This window comes from Microtus oregoni, unplaced genomic scaffold (assembly GCF_018167655.1).
Source record: "Microtus oregoni isolate MIOR12 unplaced genomic scaffold, Mior012 000018F_ref0000195, whole genome shotgun sequence".
NCBI lineage: Eukaryota > Metazoa > Chordata > Mammalia > Rodentia > Cricetidae > Microtus > Microtus oregoni.
In genome coordinates, this window is record NW_024543077.1 from 30613136 (window position 1) to 30628094 (window position 14959).

Here is a 14959-nt window from a genome sequence, read left to right on the forward strand (position 1 = left end):
AATAAAATATAAACCTTAAGAACAAAGGGAAATCTGGAAAGTCGGGAAGCGCTTATTTACTGCATACTGATCATATGCTTTATAAAAACTCCGACGGCCACATGACCACTTAAAACTTCAGCTCACAAATTTGAAAGTGACTTAGAGCACAGTAACGTTTGGGTTCATCACGGGAGTTTTTTCAGATTATGTAGGTAAGAGTTCTTCATGATTCTCCTTGCAAATTAGTAATATTCTTGTCCTATGTGATTTCTTAGTCAACTCAGGAATCTTTACAGATCTTCTAATGAAGGATACCAACTGGCTCTGAAATTGCTGTTGTCTCATCTGTGAGATTATGTCCTCTTTGAAAGTGGTTTTTAGGAACAAATATGCTACTGTGTATGGTATTTAGAACAGTAGTAGGAAGACAGGAAAGCTATTTAATTGTTTGTTATAATTATTAGTTTGAAAATGTGTTTTAATTGATTGAGTAGTTTATAGAGCCCATTGAACCTTGAAAAGAGCAAATACCTTTTATGTCAAATATATCCTCCTTGGTTGCTATTATTTCAAAGGCATTTCCTATTTGAAACATTGCTTTGGCTTTAAAAGCAGCCTAATACTCAAATGGGCACACTGGCTCTTTGTAAAAACAAAGAGCTCTCAAAACTTAAAAAATCCAGTAACTATTCCTCTATCCACTATTACATGAGTTACAGTGCTATATCTTATAATTTCCAGCTGGTGTAGCAGCTCTGATGTTCCCAAGTTGCTTTGTTCCATACATGGAATGAGCTCAGGCAATTGCTCCAAGATCTATGATATTATTTAACTCGGTTTCACTCTTTACATTTCTACTCTGCTAACCTTCCAGTTATAATAATAGTAGTAGTAGTAGTAGTAGTAGTAGTAATAATATCCCTAATCTTAATGCCATCTTAATGAGTTTGTGTTTTAAAATAAAATACCAGAAACTGAGTTTCTTAAAAACAGATTTCTTTCCTCACAGTTTGTAGATCAAGTCAGGGTCTTGGCGAGTTTGTTTCTTGTCTCTTAGACTTGTGGGTGTTCACCCTTTTGTGTTCCAACTCCCTCTTATAAGGATAGCAATCATACTAGACTAGATGCTACTGATTGTGTGTGTGTAAACAGGAATCAGATCCATAGACTCAAATATGTCTGCATGTTTGTGATCTATCATTTATCATGGCTATGTTAGATACAGAAAGAGTTCTGGTTCCAGTACTCTTAGACCCCTAATGGCCTCATTGTTTTAAGAAATTCACCTTCTAGAAATCACTCTGGATAAAAGCACATGTTGAAGTACTTGGAACTATGTATCCAACATGTGAATTTTGTCCTGAATACGTGGTAATTCTATGGTCCAGATAAGATCTGAACTAACATCTGCCTGACCTCTAATCCAAATACCACAGGATGCAAAATGCCCTGAAGACCTTTAGACAGGAGACTGGAGAGGTTCTTTAGGCAACACTTATGAATTCTGCTATGTGCTCCAAGTACCAGGTGTAAAAATTATCAAGACTCATACTGATTTCAACAAATTTATAGTCTCTTGTTGGAGGTAATTAAAACTAAACAGGCAATTACATTGCCCTCAGTATAATATAACTATACTAAAATACAAAAATTCATAATTTTACACATTGAGGACATGCTAAAAGCCCAGTGGAAAATAAGCTGAGACTAAGACAAATAAATATGGCTATTATAAATCATCTCTTTGGACATAGATATGTTTTGCTGAAACCTGATTCCTGATAAGATTTCTGCAAATGGTTCTTGTAAGAAATTATCTGTTTCTATCAGTCCCCCCGCCATTTTTTTTTTTTTTGGACAAGCCCTTTGTAGGTTTTGAATTTATGCTATCTCTGCCTGTCTTCCAGATGTTTATGACACTATACCTGGCCATGTGTCCTTTCATATCAAGATTATTACTGGGATTCAATGTAATTTCAATACTGTACATCAGACTTGAACAACAGTATGCTAAAAGCCAAATACTTTGCACACATGACCGCTGATCCATAAAATCCTGCTTACGGATAACAGAGGAGACTTTCTGAAGAAACGTGATCTCTGCAAAGCTAATCAATCACTTTAAGGCTCAAGGCTGAATTTGAGTTAGCATAAGCGTGGCGGGTCTTTCGTGGAACTTAACACTGCCCAAAGTCATTTCTGACCACAAGCTATGGGAACTCGAAGTTTCAGATGCTGCAGGTAATTCGATGACACCTAGTTACCGCATGTTGTGCAAACATTTACCTTTAAGAACATCAAGGAAACATCTATCCTTCTCTTCTTTTCTAGTCTAACCCAATCCTTAGCATCAAGTCTGCAAAGCTAGATGGACCACGGAGGCACTGAAATTGAAGACGCACAAAGGGACTCCACTGAAAAAGCCAACGTGCAATTGTCTTTGACGCCGAACAGACGGCCGCACAGAAGCAGCGAACTAACAATTGGTTCCAATCCTGCACTGGCATTCCTAGCGTTCTGGCTCAGGATTTATACGTCACGAGCCAACACGGGATTCCCAACCGTCGCGTTCCCTTAGACGGAAGCCTAGAGGGTTCAGTTCGCGTGGGTTTTGCATGTCCTGGGTGGGGGAGCGGGGTGAAGCATCATCGGGAGGGACGTTTGGCGGCTTGTGTCGCCCGCGCCGTTCCTCACTTCTGTTAGCCGCGCCACCATTTGGGCTGAAGAGTCCCCGCTCCTCCCACTGCATCCACGTGCCATGGTGAAGCCGTGCATTTCTTCTCGGAGGCCAGGTCCTCCCCGGAAGTGTCCCAGCGCATCCGCACCGCGGCGAGTTCCGGCTGCAGGGAGATGGGCTCCCTGTGCCTGCGCTTGGCGCGCCCATCTCTAAGTTAAGCAAAGGTCCTGCAGCATGGGAGTCCAGGGGCTGTGGAAGCTGCTGGAGTGCTCCGGCCGCCGGGTCAGCCTGGAGGCGCTGGAGGGCAAGGTGCTGGCCGTGGGTATCCTTCAGGCGGAGCGATGGCGAGGGCAGGGCCACTGCCGGAGGGCTGGGCTCCTGGGGGCACCGGAGCCCGGGCATTGCTTGGGTGTCTGCCTGTCCAGCTTGCAGCCCCGCTCTCCTCATTTTAGGGTCAGTCTGTGCCTCCTGTGCTTCGGTGCTCCCTGCAGAGTAGGTACGCGGTTGCCTTGGAGAATCGGGAGATTTAAAGGATGAAGTTGGAAGAGCGTCCGGCTCTGCAGAGCTGTAAAGTTTAGAAGTTATTTTGTGCGCGGCGGGAGGTCAGCGTGGAGAGACTATCGATCTCCCGTTCTTTTGCATAGTCAACTCATCTTTTGGAATGAAAAATTAATGTGGTTCCTAGTGAATTAGTTCCTAGTGAATTAATTGTAAACAAATTGCTGGGCGCGCGCGTGTGTGTAGGTGAGGCGTGTCAAGTCATTCTGTAAAGTGCAGCAAAGAAGCCATTATCTGATGAGCCAGTTCTTTACTGTGTGCCCAGCTTATAATTAATGGAGAACATGTAATAGTAGAAGAATAACGTTTTATGTCAAACACACCAGTGACAGAATTTTATAAAACAGTCTTACAAGTTTTTACCCAGGGAACAGGAAGTTGTGTAACTTGAACTTTGCAAAGCACATGTGCTCTGTCGCACCCTAGTGGCTTTTCGGTATCACTGCAGTTTAAGGATTTTTGAATTAATAGTAAACGAAAGGGCAATTTGTAGTGAGGGAGAATTCTTTTTTTTTAGGGGGGGGGGTTCTCTGTAGCTTTGGTTTGGTGCCGGTCCCGGAACTAGTTCTTGTAGACCAGGCTGGCCTCGAACTCCCAGAGATCCGCCTGCCTCTGCCTTCGGAGTGCTGGGATTGAAGGCGTGCGCCACCACCGCCCGGCCGAGGGGGAATTCGTAAATTCTCATCGAGGGTTTCACCTTATAGTGGTAGAGTGCTTTCTTAGGATGTGTGAGGCCCGGTAGTTCCATGCCCGTTATTGAGAAAAAGTACTACTGGTAACGTCATCACGGATTTAGGTTATTTTCTGTTCCAGCCCCTGTAAAGGATTAGGAAGTTAAGCATCCTAACATTCAGGGATGACAGAGGAAAAGTAAACTGTGTAAATTACCTGTAAAATGGCTGAGTCCCATTCAGGATGTGAAGTCATTTTTGTGAGGTTATTAAGCTTTTCTGAAAGACCGGGTCATTTATCTAAAGAAAATTGAGAAAGGTTCTGCATACAATCACATGTGTCTGTTATAATATGATTACTTCTGTAATTTTTTTAATATTTTACCATGAGAATTCTGATACCTGAAATTTAGGTGTTATTTGTTTGGTAATAAAGAACTCATCCACGATTATATTAGGTTTATAATTTACGTACTCTTCCAAATAAATTGGGTTTTGGACCACGTGGATAGCAGAGCGTCTTATTTAAACAGTTTATGTCTGGGTTAAAAATGAAGAAACAACAGTTTAGTTTTTTTCCATTACAGACCTTACCATCCGTTCATGCATTGCTTGTATTGGGGAGATAATGCCCCCTCTGAACACATACCGATCTGGATTAACTTAGTTTTCAGTCACCTAGCTTCAGGACTAACGAGAATTCCCAAAAGAACAAAAGTTCTCAAATGTCATTGGGTCTTTGAGTTTCAACTCTAAAGCAAGTTTTGGCTTTCCTTCAGACTTAAGTTAAAGCACTTGCCCTTGGGGAATGTAAATTTGTTCCATGTGTGTTGAAGTTTGTGGTTTTTTTTTTTTTTTTTTTTTTTTTTTTTTTTTTTGGTTTTTTGAGACAGGGTTTCTCTGTGGTTTTGGAGCCTGTCCTGGAACTAGCTCTTGTAGACCAGGCTGGTCTCGAACTCCCAGAGATTCGCCTACCTCTGCCTCCCAAGTGCTGGTGTGTTGAAGTTTAATGAATCAAATTGTGAAAATACTTTTATGTGATTGTTTTTCACCGAGAATTTTATGTGGGGACTTTCAGCCCTCCCCCCCCTCGAGAAACGGTAAGCCTTAGCTAGTTTACATGTGGAAAGGGATCACTTCCGTGAGATTGAGCGTTTCAGGAGTAAGGGTGTGGATCTGCCTATGACTTTAAGATTCAGAGTGTGGAAAGTAATAAGGAACCAAAGAAAAGCTAGCTGACTTTGGGTAGATTCTGTCATGGCCAGGTATCATTCAGCTTTCATAAATGGTGATATATGTTTAACGTTCTCTGTTTGTTGGTATCACGTCTTGGATATTGAAAGTTTGAGGATGAAGCTGGAAATCCCATACTGTTTTCCTTTACTGGTTCTCCGAGATATTAGCATTTGGCTAAACCAAGCACTGAAAGGAGCCCGAGATCGCCATGGGAACGCGATAGAAAACGCTCATCTTCTCACATTGTTCCATCGGCTCTGCAAGCTGTTATTTTTTCGTATTCGCCCTATTTTTGTATTTGATGGAGATGCTCCACTGCTAAAGAAGCAGACCTTGGTAAATATCTTCTCATTTTATTTTCTCTGTAGACACCATTAGCAATTTTTTATGTTGACTACAGCATTTCTCCCTTCCCTTTCCGCCTTCCAAACCCTCTTATGTATTCCTCCCCAATCTTCAAATTCCTTTTTCCCCTAATTATTGTTGCATGTTTTTAATGTATATGCATATATATTCCTAACTGTAACAACTTGTTCCGTCCTTTTAAGGCTGCCTGCATGTATTCCTTCTTTATTTATTTGTTCATATGTTTGATTTATTTTTGCTTTTTGAGACAGGGTTTCTCTGTGTTGCCCTGGCTGTTCCGGAACTCATTCTATAGACCAGGCTGGCCTCGAACTCAGAGATCCACCTGCTTCTGCCTGCTGAGTGCTAGGGTGCACCACCACTGTCTGTTTTCAGTGAGCAGTTTTAACTTGTAATCAGTTTAATTTCAGTTGCTATTAAAAATTTATGCTTATAAACTGTTTTGTAATTTAGTTTGTTTTTCTTTCTTTCTTTTTTGAAACAGGCTCTCTCTGTGTAGCCTCAGCTGACCTGGAACTCCGTATATATAGTCAAGCGTGCCTTGAACTTGCAATGTTCTGCCATTGTCCTAAGTGCTGGGATAAAAGGCATGCAATACTGTGCCAGGCTTGTAACAGTTTGTCTTTACAATATTTATGAGAGGTTATTATATATGTTAGGATCAAATTTACCTATTAACTGAAACAACTAGAATTCTTTTTTTTTTTTTTTTTTTTTATTTTCGAGACAGGGTTTCTCTGTAGTTTTTGGTGCCTGTCCTGGAACTAGCTCTTGTAGACCAGGTTGGCCTCGAACTCACAAAGATTCTCCTGCCTCTGTCTCCCGAGTCCTGGGATTAAAGGCGTGGGCCACTACCGCCCAGCCAACAACTAGAATTCTTAAGTAGTTTCTTTAGGATACTCTCTTTAGGTGGTCCACATTTTGTCTGGCTGGGCTACTATTGCTCGCTGTGGACCCCTACTTAAGAGATGTCTCCTTTAGAGTGTGATTGAGTGTCCTTGGTGACAGGAACACAAAGCAAATAAGCAAACAGAAGACTATTTTCAGAACAACCACAGGAAAGCTGCTCTGGTCTGGGCGACCCTCAAATACCTTCTGAGTGAAGTTGTCCAGTTAGCTCCACAGTTCTTAGAACGCTTTTATGTATGCTAAGGGTTTCTTCTAATACAGTGCTGCATTTGTGTGTGGGGCAGAGGTATGTACAAATCATTTCTTAAAACAGGATCAAATTGGGCTGGAGAGAAGGCTCAAAGGTTAAGAGCATTGCCTGCTCTTCCAAAGGTCCTGAGTTCAATTCCCAGCAACCACACGGTGGCTCACAACCATCTGGAATGAGGTCTGGTGCCCTCTTCTGGCCTTCGAGCATAGACACAGACAGAATGTTATATACATAATAAATAATTAATTAATTAAAAAAACAGTATCAAATTGATTTTGTGATAATTTTTTTTAAAGGTTTAGATTCTTGGTGGTATTGAAATTTATTTATAAGAAACTGACAACAAGCTAGTAATTTCCAGATCTGCTCCATAGGTGATCGTTAGACAAGTGCTCTGTGCGTCCTGTCCAGCAAAGAACCTGAAGATGCCCATTGACAGAAGTGAGGAGGAAGCCCTAGTACAGCCGTTGGCCTACGTTCAGATCCTGAAAGGTTTTTAGTGGCCCCACACCGGAAGTGAAATCCCACACGCTTCATTTGTTTACAGGCCAAGAGAAGGCAGAGGAAGGATTCCGCATCCACCGACTCGCGAAGGACCACAGAGAAGCTCCTGAAGACGTTTCTGAAGAGACAGGCTCTGCAAACTGCCTTCAGAAGGAAAAGGCAAGAGGACTGTGCTGTGGACCCTCCCTGGGGTTTACTGTCCTCTCTCCGTGTCTCTTCACAACAGGAAGAGTCAGGGGAGGAACGAGTGGAGAGCTTCAGACCTGGGGGTGTGGGATTGTGGCTAACGAGAGAGAAAAGCTATTGTATTGCCTCCTCCTTTAATTAATTAATTAGACTTGTATTTTTTAAGAGTTGCAGGGATTGGAACTCAGGGCTTCACATGTGCTGGTCAGGTGCTTTACCATGGATTCCCCCGCAACCTGACTTTACTGTGATCGGCCCCCTTCTGACTGTAGCCGAGGCTGTGGAAAAGACTCTGCAGAGCCCTAGCCAGTTCCCCTTTTCCTCCACATGGTTCTTAGTTATGGCAGTAATGGCTTGGGGGAGACGCAGGCCAGGAGAAGACAGCCAGATGAAGGGGGTGGGTAAAGCACTGTCCTTGAGCAGGGTTTGTGCAACCGGCAGGAGGAGATGGTTGACTAAAAAATGCATTTCATATGATTTTTGTTGAAAACTAACTGCATGTGCTTTTCAGAAATGAAGCCCTACCCAGTCTTACTCGAGTTCAAAGAGAGGACATCTATGCTTTGCCACCTTTACCGGAGGAAGAAAAACACAGGTAAATGTTCATCTACTAAGGAGTATCACTTTAGGGGCTGGGGAGGCGGCTCAGTTAGTGAAGGGGCTTGCCCCTCAAGTGTGAGGTCCCATTCTATCCATCAAACCCCATAAAAACCTGGGCAGACTGGTAGCGAATGCCTGGAATCTCAGCATCCGGGAAACCTCCTGGTTTCCCTGACCAATAATTTATAGGGAGCCATAAATCATTATAACACCTTCTAGGATCAGTGCATATCCATGCAGAATATCTGTTCAAATTCCCCTTTTCAAGATTACATATTTAAACTGACTTACCAAACTACTGGGTTTTCATCTGAATTTTTTGTGTATGCTTTTGGCTATCCCACGCCTGTCCTGATCGCTCCCCTTGCTCTTCCTCTATACATGCCTAAACCTTTAGCTTTCTCTCTGTATCATTTCTTTCTCTACATTGCTGACGTCACTGTCTGGCATCTCAGTAGCACCCAACCTTTTTTCTGTCTCGTCTTTGACCTCATGCTTTTGACTCAACTCCCCGCTCCCAGCACAGTCTGCTGTGTCTTCCACAATTTATTTAAAGCCAAATTCTGATGTTGATATTGTCATTTTCTTTTCTTTTCTTTTTCTTTTTCTTTTTATAAAACTTCATAATGTATGTTTTCTGCTTTTTTTTTTTTCCTAAATGACAAATTCTCAGCACGTATCCTAGTGTGGCCGGAATTTGCTCTGTAATTCAGAGTGACCTTGAACTTACAGCCTTCCTGCTGCACCCTTCCGCGCACTCTCCGCGCACCCCAGGCCTGTCACCACGCCTAGCCTACCTTGTTGTTTCAAGATAAACTTTCAGCCCTTTATTCACTCTTTTCAGCCTCGTCCCCTGGTTTCCTCTCCGTCACAGGCAGAATTTCCTTGCCTTTTTTTCCAGATGACTGCAGAACTCAGTTCATGTACCTAGAATACTTCCTCGCATGTGCTTCCTTTGTGCTCTGCATTGGAGTCCTTTGCTTATGCATAGCAGATCCGCCAATGTGATTGTAGGAGGTTCTGGAAAACTTCATGACTGTCTGTACTAGCTGCTTTTCTATTGCCGTGATAAGATATCATGATCAAGACAACTGATGAAAGAAACTTTTTTTTTTTGTTTATTTTATTTTATTTTATTTTATTTGACACAGCGTGGAACCTGTCCTAGAACTCCGCTGCTCTGTAGACCAGGCTGACCTTGAACTCACAGAGATCCGCCTGCCTCTGCCTCCTGAGTGCTGGGATTAAAGGCGTGCGCCACCACTGCCAGGCTAAAAGAAACTATGTAATTGGGCATATGGTTTGAGAGGGTTAGAGTCTGTTATGGCGGAGTGAAGGCATGGCAGCAGAAACAGCTGGTAACTCACATCTGGAACCCTATTTGGACAGCATAGCCTATACTGGACATGGTGGGAGGATTTGAGGCCTCAAAGCCTGACTCTTGTGACAGGCCTTCTCCCACAAGGCCACACCTCTTTCCCAAGTACTTCCATCAACTAGGTACCAAAGGTTCAGGCGTCTGAGCTTGTGAAGGTTATTCTTATTCAGACCATCACACTGCCTGAGGTTTTTTAGGTGATTTACTCCTTCACTTAACTCTACCAACTTTCCGCTCCTTACGGAGGGAGTTAGGATTTCATATTGCAGGTGCTTACTTGCGTGCGTTCCCCATTAGACAGTGAGATCCTAGGGTACAGACCTTGAGCTCAAGAAGCCTGTTTTTAAGTGTTTGTTAAAAGTCACAGATGTTAAGTGTGTTCTTGACTGCAGTTCAGAAGAGGAAGAGGAAAAGCAGTGGAGAGAAAGAATGGATCAAAAGCAAGCTTTGCAGGTACTCTCGTTACGGGAATTCAGAACGTGTCTCATTATTTGAAATGATGAACAGGATGGGTTTATGCACGTTCTCAATAAGGAGTAGACATAGCTGTCCCTTTAACTGCGTGTTTTTGATTGCATGTATGCATACATATATGTTTATGTTTATATATATATATATGTATGTATGTATGTATGTGTGTCTGTGTAAAATTCACACTTACCCATGCATTCAGTGCATTTGTATATTGGATTTGGCATTGTGTATGTCTTTCTTTCTTCCTGGGGAGGTTTTTGAGACAGGGTTTCTCCTGGCTGCCCTGGACCTGACTATGTAGACCATGCTGGTATTGGACTCACAGAATCATGCCTGCCTCTGTCTCCCGAGTGCTAGGATTAAAAACATTCCAGACAGCTGTGAGCTGCCATGTGGGTGCCAGGAATCGAACCCAGGCCCTCTGGAAGAGCAACCAGTGTTCTTAACCACTGAAATATCTCTCCAGCCCCCAAATTAATTTCTTTAAGATGTTATTTTCTTAAAAAAAAAAAAAGACAACAAACAAAAAGCTAAGTGGCTATAAAAATGGCTCTCATCCGCAAGTCTTGTTCTCGTTTCAGAATCCTTCTGCTTGTTCTTCTTCAATCTAGGCTTCCCACTCCCACCAGGTTCTTGGTATTGGAAAAATCCCTGCCCCAGACATCTCTCTGACAGGGTTTTCTCCATCTATCATGTAAGATTTTTCCCTGATTACGCTTAGCAGCTCAGCCTATTGGATGTTCTAACAGTTAACCTTGCCTTACCTGTTTTCTTGCTTACGTACCTTGTTCTACTCATAAGATTAGGGTTCGTATGTACACAGCCCCCATAGTGTCCAGAGTCTTTGGCGCCTGGGTGGGGTGTGAGCGCCTGATAAGTGGTTTGTCTTGGAGTGACTGAACAAATGAAGGGGCTTACCTGTTTGTGCACTGTGATGCCTGCTGCAAAATGAATGCGTGCTTCAGTGTGTAGATTATGGAGAGCTGTGTTTTATGATATAAACACAGTGTTCGTCGCAATGACTAGGCCCGAATGGGTAAATATAAACTTAATGAGGTTAACGTTTTACTTCCCACAGGAAGAATTCTTTCATAATCCTCAGGCCATCGACATCGAGTCTGAGGATTTCAGCAGCCTGCCCCCTGAAGTGAAGCATGAGATCTTAACTGACATGAAAGAGTTTACCAAGCGAAGGCGGACACTGTTTGAAGCAATGCCAGAGGTAAAACATGCAGCAGTAAACAGTAGCATGTCAGTGCGTAGAACAGAACTTCAGCTCCGAGAAGGGAAAATGGAGATGGTCTCCACTTTAGGCAGTAGTCCAGTTGCATGGGTACGGAATTGGTATATCTCACATCCCATAAAGCATAGTTTATTTATTTATCCATTACAGCTCATAGATATTCAAAGAAGTCTTGGGGACTTTCTGTTCAAGACTAGGCCTTCTCTTCTGTGTACTTCTCAGCACCTTGTAACATGGTGTTCTAGTCTCAGCACAGAACACGCCTGTCCTGGTCGTGCCTACACCCTTAGCAGGTACTTCCGTGTCTGGCACAGTAAGTGCCCAGCATGCTGTGGTTCGTGGGCCAATTCTTAGAAGTCACTTTAAACCACATGCCTTGCCGACAGAAAATAATCATAAGACGGAAAGTACTTCCGAGGTGACATTCCAGGTACAGGATTGTGTCTTCTCCTAGGGTGGCCTGAGCCTGGTGACTTCACAGTCGCAGGAAGCCGAGGCAGGTGTGGTGTGCCTGGTTGTGTGTTGTGTCCTGACAATGCTGGTGGTGATTACTAAGTTTATGCACCCACTGGGCACCTGCTGGCTTTAGTTTCCGATGTGTGAGTTCCGTTTTCCTTCCTTTTGGCGCCCCCTGCTGTTTGCAGTAGTTGTTCTCAGACACTGAGGTGGACTGAAAGTTCTCAGCTTTGATGTCGCGTTTTTTATTTGCCTGTTTTTTTTTTTTTAAACTTGCTGTTGACTTTAGAACTTTATAGAATGCTTGTTACTTTGGTGCTAAAAAGTTGAAAAAAAAAGATTTATCTCTTATTTCTGATTTTCTATGCAGTTCGTGCAATAAGAAAATAATAAGGTGCATAGCAATTATATTATTAGGATTTTGGTACAAGGAAGTTTATTTTTATTCCAAGGGGAAAGCAATCCAGACTCTATCTCTCTTTCAGGCATGTGCTTTGAGGGGTTGTGAGGAATCTCTGAGTGTGACTCAGAAATAAGATTTGAATGGAGTGAGAAGGAAAGGAGAAAAACAGCCCCTCATGGTTTTCTCTTTGAAACCACGCTGTTGCTAGACCATGCTAAACCATGCTGGAAGGCTAGGGTGGCTTCGTGAGAAGACAAATTTCAAGTAGTCCAGGATGGACCTTGGGGCGACTTATCGATTGTGCCCTTGTGGTATTCACAAGAGAAGATCCATGTCCTGGTTGCAGGGATAATGAGACTAATAATGGACTCAGTTGTGTAAGCCATCTGGCTGAGGTCTCCCATGTGAGTCTGGCGTTGAAGTCTCAAGTCCGTCACTTACAGACTGGAGATTGAAAAATGTCTCATTGGATGTCTGGGAGAATAAATCAAGGTAGTTTGTATAAAAGCGCTTAGAATGTCCTCATTGGAAAAAGCTTTATACTTGTTAATTATGATGATTAAACCCTCGGTTGCTTTATTCTTTGTCGTTTGGGGACCAGGGACAGGGCTAGTGCTAGGCACTTCATTTGTATCTAGAAGATTGTCTTTAGCTGAGCCACCGTCACACGCCATACCACAGCCGTGCAGTCTAGCTCAGCAAATGGTTTTTGAGTGAATGATTAAGTAATAAAAAGATCCTTCAAAGTTTTCTTTTGCTTAATTCAATTTGTTTCAAAGAATTTTCTTCTCCTCCTCCTCCTCCTCCTCCTCCTCCTTCTTTTTTTTGGTTTTTCAAGACAGGGTTTCTCTGTGTATCTCTGGCTGTCCTGGAACTCACTCTATAGACCAGGCTGGCCTTGAACTCACAGAGATCCACCTTCCTTTGCCTCTCTCAGTGCTGGGATTAAAGGTGTGCATCACCACCGCCCGGATATTTTTTTTGATGGCTGTTACTATTCCACGTGGGCTAATCACAGTACTTGGGAGGCAGAGACAGGGGTATTGCTACAATTTCAAGGCCAGCTTGGTCTAGATAGTAAGTTCCAAAAGCTTGGGCTATTTATTGAGCGACTGTCTCAAAAGCAAACAAACAATAAAGAAAAACAAAAAGTAAAGGAAGTTACCGCTGGAACCCCACCTTGATTTTCAAGTTTTATTTTTCTGCTAAGAGGCTGTACCTTTTGGGGGTGGGTTGGTGCATGGTGGTGTTATCTGTGGAAAGCACCAATCTTGTTTATTTTATTCCCTAGGAGTCTAATGATTTTTCGCAGTACCAGCTGAAAGGCCTGCTTAAGAAGAACTACCTAAACCAGCACATAGAAAATGTCCAGAAGGAAATGAACCAGCAGCACTCAGGGCAAATCCAGAGGCAGTACGAAGATGAGGGGGGCTTTCTAAAGGAGGTGGAGTCAAGGAGAGTGGTCTCTGAAGACACCGCCCACTACATCTTGATAAAAGGTACAAGGCACCGTCATTGGCTTGACAGCTTCAAGCCATAGGATAGGGATGCAGTTGGCTCTTGCCGCCATGCCGTCCCTGTCGTGATGACAGGCTGCATCCTGTGCCAGTCAAAGCAGACGCGGGGCATCTGAGGACTTCGATCAGGAGCACTGTGCTCTTCAGGCTGTTGGTAGGGCTTCTGCAGGTAGCTACAGCTGCTGTGTCTTAAATCTGATGGCCGTCCCATACCCAGAACATAGCATCTTGTAGTGTTCCTTTCCATCCTCAGGCCCCTACATTCTTATTATCCCCACCCTCCCCCCTTTTGGGATGTGCTGTGTGCGTCGTATGAAACATTTACGGCTGAGCACTCAGCAGTTGCTTGTTCCAGAATTTCTGCACTGAGTGCCACCCTCTTCAAGGAGGAGCTTCTCTGGTCCAGGCTGGCCACAGCACTGGTTCTGAGGTACAAAGGTACGGGTTTGCGAAGCAGTTGGACTACCCAATTAGCAAATAGCAAAATAGCAGCCCTACAGTTTTTCCTAGGGCAGTGACCTCTCTAGCCATGAGTTTTGACTGGGTCATACAGTCTCAGATATGTCTTTCCTCCTGTAGAGTGGGCCACAAATCCAGTTGAGTCGTATGCTGATTGACCCCAGAGTATTCTTGACACTGTTGTACTAACGGGCACATCTGGTCTGTCAGGTCAGAACTGTAGCACACAGTGTTCACCACCAGCAAAGACTTGAAAACTCCTCGCTCCCAGCAGCCTGCCTAGTGCCTTTTAGTTCTGTGGTAGCTGGGTACCAGGAAGGAGGCTTCCAGCTCATTTCCAACTTCTGCACCGTGTGCCCAGGGTGTGTAGTGTCATTTGCAATTGGATTAGAGCAGTAGCAATGGCCTATTCTATATTCTTCTGGGAGCTTCTCTGGGCTGTCTGGTCAGAGACCCATGAGGAGTAACTTGTACTTGGCACTGGGATTTTCGATCAGTTCCCATGGCGTCTAGGAGCAATCTTGTCAGCTCACACAGGGTACTTCCATTCAATTTTTTTTAATTGTGTTTTTTTCATTTATACAGTGGTTTTTGCATCTATCTTTGGTTTGGGTTGACCCTTTCCCCCTTACGATCTTCACCTTTCTTCTATTCTTTCAACTCCTTCCCTAAGTAAACCTTTCTGTCCCTAGTATACCTCCTTTTCATATCGTAACTGAGAGAATGAAGTAATATAATGAGCTTCAGTCTTGGTGTGATAGGGAAAACAAAAGTCTAAATCATGGGCTTTAGAAGCAGGCCTGCCTTGATGTCCAGCTCTGACTCTTGATTTGAGCAAGTGTCCTCAGCTCTGTGAGTCTTTGCTTTCATACCAGGCACTTTGTATCTCTGATACAGGTTTGTTCTGTGGGCTGTGTCAGGTCCTGTCTGTAGAGTGTCTCGTATGTGGTGGCTTCTGCTATTTATAAATTTATTATACACATTAGCTACATAAGGTAGTTTTGGGTCCATCGATGGTAGAATGTCTCTAATATTTCCTCAGACTTTTGACCATTTTTTTGTTGTGATGGGTACAAATATAATATCTACT

At 43.3% G+C, this 14959-nt stretch overlaps 1 protein-coding gene across 2 annotated transcripts in view; it reads left to right on the forward strand.

The window, feature by feature from the left end:
• Nucleotides 1–2676: 2676 nt before the first annotated feature.
• The window catches only part of LOC121458745 (DNA repair protein complementing XP-G cells homolog), a 28010-nt gene continuing 15727 nt past the window's right edge, over nucleotides 2677–14959 (forward strand). The window contains exons 1-7 of one of the 2 annotated variants that reach the window (XM_041668064.1): nucleotides 2677–2981; nucleotides 5285–5460; nucleotides 7197–7312; nucleotides 7851–7934; nucleotides 9710–9770; nucleotides 10870–11013; nucleotides 13185–13392. In XM_041668064.1, the coding sequence (XP_041523998.1) occupies nucleotides 2894–2981; nucleotides 5285–5460; nucleotides 7197–7312; nucleotides 7851–7934; nucleotides 9710–9770; nucleotides 10870–11013; nucleotides 13185–13392 (877 nt within the window). In that variant the 5' untranslated portion in view covers nucleotides 2677–2893. The remainder of the gene's footprint in view (nucleotides 2982–5284; nucleotides 5461–7196; nucleotides 7313–7850; nucleotides 7935–9709; nucleotides 9771–10869; nucleotides 11014–13184; nucleotides 13393–14959) is intronic. The other variant, XM_041668063.1, reaches the window with a different exon arrangement.